The sequence below is a fragment of the Triticum dicoccoides genome, chromosome 5B (genome assembly GCF_002162155.2).
Source record: "Triticum dicoccoides isolate Atlit2015 ecotype Zavitan chromosome 5B, WEW_v2.0, whole genome shotgun sequence".
Lineage (NCBI taxonomy): Eukaryota > Viridiplantae > Streptophyta > Magnoliopsida > Poales > Poaceae > Triticum > Triticum dicoccoides.
The window spans coordinates 106,481,004-106,486,653 of record NC_041389.1 but is presented as its reverse complement, the minus strand read 5'-3'; the positions used below and the strand labels follow the sequence as shown (position 1 = coordinate 106,486,653).

General features: G+C 45.6%; 1 protein-coding gene across 1 annotated transcript; it reads right to left on the bottom strand.

Moving 5' to 3' along the window:
• Positions 1 to 3,099: 3,099 nt before the first annotated feature.
• On the bottom strand, positions 3,100 to 5,079 carry LOC119309183. Its single transcript, XM_037585224.1, has 5 exons — positions 4,671 to 5,079; positions 4,471 to 4,569; positions 4,269 to 4,346; positions 3,663 to 4,146; positions 3,100 to 3,584 (listed from the first exon to the last, which is right to left on the bottom strand). The coding sequence occupies exons 1-4, from the start codon at positions 5,077 to 5,079 to the stop codon at positions 3,911 to 3,913; spliced, it is 822 nt and encodes a 273-aa protein (XP_037441121.1). The 3' UTR covers positions 3,100 to 3,584; positions 3,663 to 3,910.
• Between the last annotated feature and the right edge of the window lie 571 nt (positions 5,080 to 5,650).

Genomic DNA, 5,650 nt, shown 5'->3' with positions numbered 1-5,650 from the left:
ATCTCCTCTGATCGCAATGGCCGATGACTTCCGGTAGTTCACTTGCAGGCCCGAGGCAGCACCAAATGCTTCCAGGGCATACCGAATGAAGCTCAAATCCATAGTAGTTGGCTTCATAAACATGGCGACATCATCCGCATAAATGGACAACCTCTGCATAGGTGAGATCCATGGTGTCGAACTAAGCACCCCCACCTTAGTAGCTTTTTTAACCATGGTCGTCAAGACATCCATGGCTATGACGAATAACAGCGGGGAGATAGGGTCTCCTTGCCGGAGCCCACAAGCATGTGCAAAACTCTTTCCTGGAATACCATTGTCAATGATCTTAGTGCTAGCAGTTTGGAGTAGCAAGGCCACCCATCTCATCCACCGAGTTCCAAACCCTTTGGCTTCCATGACCTCAAACAACAAAGGCCATGACAAAGAGTCAAAAGCTCTCGAAATATCTAACTTGAGGAACACAGCCGAGGCTCTCCTAGCATGTAGCTCCCTTGCCACTTGCCTCACGAGGAGGAAATTCTCATGTAAATGTCTACCTTTGATGAAAGCCGATTGGTTAGTCTCCACAGTGTCATGCATCTGCTTCCTTAATATATTGGCAAGGGCCTTAGCAAACAACTTAGGAATGCTATGGGTAAGACTAATAGGCCGATAGTCTCCCATTTCCTCAGCATCCGGCTTCTTGGGGATGAGCACAATGTGCGCCTTATTTAGCTTCGCAAATCCCCTACAATCGCCCTCGTAGAGCTTGAGCATAGCCGCCATGACATCATTCTTAATAATGGGCCACGCTTTTTGGTAGAATGTAGCGATGAACCCATCCGGACCTGGTGCTCGGTCCGGGGCAGCTCCTTAATGACGCTCCAAAACTCTTCTTCCGTAATCATGATTTCCAGCTCGCTAAGGTCACGTGGCTGTATGCCCAGGTATTGCAAGTCTAGCGAGTGCTCTCTAGCTTGATCAGTTCCAATCCAACTCTCATATGCCTCATAGAAAACCTTCTCCTTGAGCTCTTGATATGTGATCAGCACCCCAGCCTTCTTGACACGACTAAATTCATTTAGGTTGTGCAGGGAATGGGATCGAAGTAAAATGCATTCGATCTGAAGAGTGGTTTGCTAGCTCTAGCGAACACGATGTGGGTCGCAGTCCCGATGGATTAGTGTGTGTGCATGTCTATATATAATGCATGTGTACTCCTAGAAGTATGTACTCCCGCTCTTTATATATCACATAGATGATACCACTACACCTCATTATTATTTTTAATATAACTTTTTAGTTATTACTAGACACCTCAAAGTGAGCTGTGTAAAAGAATCCATTTGGGTGCATGTATTTTATTTTGTACGCACATAAACTGTTATTTTGTACGTACAAATGGTATATTATGTAAACTATGATCTTTGATGATATTTTTTCATAAAATTTGTATTGAGATATCTTAGAATAATTAATAAGATATATTGAGAATGAAAAAGATGTATAAAACATTTGATTATGAGGTATACTGAACATGCGAGTACATACTCTCAAGAGTACAGAAAATTAGTCATATATATATATATATATATATATATATATATATATATATATATATATATATATATATATATATATATATACACACTAGCCTAACCCGCGCGGCGGCACGCCGCGCTCGGTGATCACTCGCAAATGGACAATCTGTTAATTCAACTTTCAGTTTGTTGCATGCACATTTAGTTTCATAATAGTACACAAAAACATTGAAGGAATTGAACATATGAAACTGTTGACATTAGATAGATATAGGGATACATAATAAGTAAATATTAAGAGTGGCACACTACAAATAACTAAATTGCATACAGTTCATCGTACGTAGAGAACTGCTTACAGAAACAGGAACACACCATGTAAATAAGCTAAAAGAACCACTTGTACAAATGCAAACATGCTGACAAAGCTAGAAGTAGCCGTTGGTGAATTAGATCATTCTGGTGTAGCCTCCTGCAGGATTTGTGCCTGTGATAAAGTGGTAAAGCGATTTTGCAAGTTCTTCCATACGTCCGACGGGAGGGTGTGTGCCTGTGTACGTGATAATGGGGTCACTGCTGTTTGGACGTTGGGGATACATGCGGAGTGGTAGTATATCAAAAAAGCTATTGCATATCTTTGCCAGGATCATTGTTTGTCTTGCAAATTCATTCTGCAGCGTAGTTACTTGCTGGCGAGCGCAGTGAGAGCATCGGCAATCTCTTGCCACCTGGGATTGCATGTAAAAGTAATAAACAGATCGGGTGCACCATACTGCCGACAAATAGCCATACCGTCATGATAATTCAGAAGCATATACCGCGGGCCGCCTGTAAAGCTGTCGTGCAGTATGAACTGCACACCAACATTCTTGCCAGTTGAATTACCTTCACCCATGACATCAGATATGCCTTGATAAGTCTCGGATCTAAGATTATCTTGCTTACGAAAATGGTACTCTAGACGATCGGCCTCTACACAAGAGTAAGCATTAACAACAATTTGTTGGCTCAGGCGACCACAACTTGTGTAAGGGTTCACCTCGCCTTCACGTTAGTGGGTATAGTACTTATAGTACTCCAACATGGTAACTTGCCCACGAGAAGCGTCTGCATCCTTGGATTTTAGTCCACATCATCATCGGAATCTTCGCCGTCCATACACCCTTCGGACTACACATCTGCATAAGCTGTAGCCGAAGAACCACCAACATCAACATATCTAATACCACAGTGGTAACTCTTGTCACCGTACAGGAAAAGTATAGGATATTGTAAAGCCATAAGGTTGCAACTGAGTGAAGATATGTGCTTCAGCGAACCAGATCGTGTCTCGGCAATCACGTCAAACCTTCTACATTCAGGAGTGAGATCGCCAACAATAAGTGCAGCCACTTCAGAAGCAGTAGGGCCGGAAAAACGTGTACCATGGGCACCGCCATCGCTGCCCAAGAAACGAATCGACATAGCAGAAACACCAGGAGTACACAAACTCCGTCGTGCAATTCTAAATTTGTGCACCAAACGGTGGTGCACATTAAGCATGTTTATCAATGAAGAAACAATCTCAGGATCGGGCTCAAGCGAAGCAGTTTCTTCTCTGTCAAACACATTCAACCTACAGTCCAACTCGTCAGCAGAATCGACCATGTACAATTGCGCGAACTTGGGAGGTGCACCCTCAGCCGGCAGCAACGAACCAATACGATGGTAGACCACCCCATTCATCTTGAAAACATATGGAGCACCTCCAACATTAATACTATGATCAACCTGTGCACCCAACGATGTAAAACAGAACATGGAATTATACTGCTGTATTAATCGCATGAACCGAGAGGAAACCACGTCACCATCAAAACGCATCAGCCTATCCAAAGGAGAAGGCCAGTCACCAAATTTTGGCAACGAAATCTTGCCCGTCCGACAACAACCCGTGTAAACAAGACAACGAGTAGTCGCGTCAGCATGGTGAATAGATCCTTCGCGGAACCAAAAGAAGGCCCCACATTTCCGGCAACACAAATCCGGTCCACCATAATATGAATGCCCCCTTAAAAGTAGCTGCACGAAAGAACACCGAGTCGGCAACAGAGGTCGAAAACATCACGGACGCATAAACCATAAATGATATATACTCACCCTTAAGCAGCTGGATATAATCCTTAGGAAACGGAGGCTGCATCCCACGTACTGGAAATAGAGGGGAAAAAATGAGACCACATGCAGCAGCGTCCGGAGAAGGGTGAGCACAGCGGTCGAAAAAAAAACCCTCTTTTCCAGCCGGACTAGTATGATCGCACCAACGTCCGCTTACGGCGAGCACGCAAAACACGAAAGTGCTCCATAACAGGGGTAGGCATAACTCAAATGGCAACCACGTGCAGAAGTTAGAACCAATCCCAGAAGAAGAACACAGAAACCAAGAAAAGCATATACATATTTAGAAAGTCGAAGTTACCAAGAGGAGTAGGCCGACCGAAGGCACCAGCAGCACATAAGGGCACCACTCTTGGACGACAACGAAGAGACGTAGCACCAACCAAAGACTCATAAAGATGGACAGCAGCAGGAAAACCAGAAGGAGAGACACGCGGTCTGTCAACCACTTGGACAGACAAAGTATCTGCAAGCAAACATTAGATAGAGTGCATTAGAATCATACCAGTAAACATAACACTGAACGGCTAGACGAAACAATACCACAAGCATAAAATAAGTAGTTTATTCAAAGAAATAAGAATAAACCAGTTCGCTCACTGGCAGGCCAAACAGCCGGAGCAGACCCGACAACCGCTGAAGAAGAGCCCACACTAATAGGAATACCTGCAGAAGAAGAAACAACGAATGAGTACCCACAACAATCAACCCAACAAGGAGGAACGCAACAAAGCAACCGGAGGCACACACAAGCACTCCCATGCACACAGCAAGAATTGAACGCACTAACCAATGGTGAAATCTACAGGCCGCTTCCCTAGTAAAATCTCCCGACGGCGACTATCAACAGGCACATTAACATCCTGACGCGAGTCCAATCGGTGAATACCTACAACATGAAGCAACCAATCAAGAAGACGACAACCCAAACAAAGGAACACAAGATCAGTAGAAAGAGAAGTACAACCACAGGAAGGCAAAGGAGGTCACCATTCCAGGAAGAACGAAACGGCCGGCGAGGACCGGACCGAAGACGACATGCTGAATCAACTACAGCCGGGCGGCCACGCGCAGCAGCATCAGCCGTCGTCGAGGAAAAATCCGAAGAAACATGGCCACCAGCGCGGCGCACACGGGCAATGACGGCAGCCCGAATCCCAGGAGGGCGGCCCCAACGGCGTCGGCCAGACCGAGCAGCAGCGGGACGAACCAACCCCGGAGAAATCACACTGCTGATTAGAGAAGGAAGAGCGCAAGCAGAAGCACACGGAATGAGCGAGGGACGCAGGAAGGGACCAGTATTTATAAGAAGCAGCGGAAGGAAAGAAACCAAATTGGAAACGGCCAGGCAAGACGGCGAGAAAGGCCCAGAAAATCGTACCAAAGCGGCAGCCGCCATCGAGAGAAATCGAGGGAATAGAAGCGGCAGCCAACCCAGATTAGCGTACGTGGCAAGGAAACAAAAAAGATAAGCAACGGCCCATGCAAAACTGTCCAAAACAGGAGGTAACCAACTCGGTCTCCATAAAGGCGGGACATGCAAGCTATCGCAAACAGGAAGCGGGCCACAACATGCAACCAAACAGGGCGCATTTTTTTACGATTTCCAACGGCGATCGCTGCACGCACCCAAGAACGCACACCGCTATATCCCCCAGTATTACACGCGTCAGCCATCAATTGGTCACTTTTTATGATAGTAAAAATGCAAAAAAAACAGGATAAACTAAACCTGGCCAGGTTTAGTATATGTAGAATATATATATATATATATATATATATATATATATAGGGTGGGTCTATTATGATAACACCTTTTTAAGACCTTATTCTGCACATCAACCGCCTTATTCTCATAACACTCCTCCGTCCCCCCGACCGAAACCACATCCACCACCCACCGTCCCACCCCCCAGCCCCGGAGCGCACCCACCCCCGCACTACCCACCTTCTTCCCCGCACGGCCCACG

Coding starts and splice junctions, on each gene's coding strand:
- LOC119309183 (XM_037585224.1), bottom strand. CDS start 5,079: ATGGCGGCTGCCGCTTTGGTACGATTTTCTGGGCCTTTCTCGCCGTCT. Junction 4,570..4,670: donor GTTTCGTTCTTCCTGGAATG/GTGACCTCCTTT, acceptor TTCATGTTGTAG/GTATTCACCGATTGGACTCG. Junction 4,147..4,268: donor GCCTGCCAGTGAGCGAACTG/GTTTATTCTTAT, acceptor GTTTGCTTGCAG/ATACTTTGTCTGTCCAAGTG.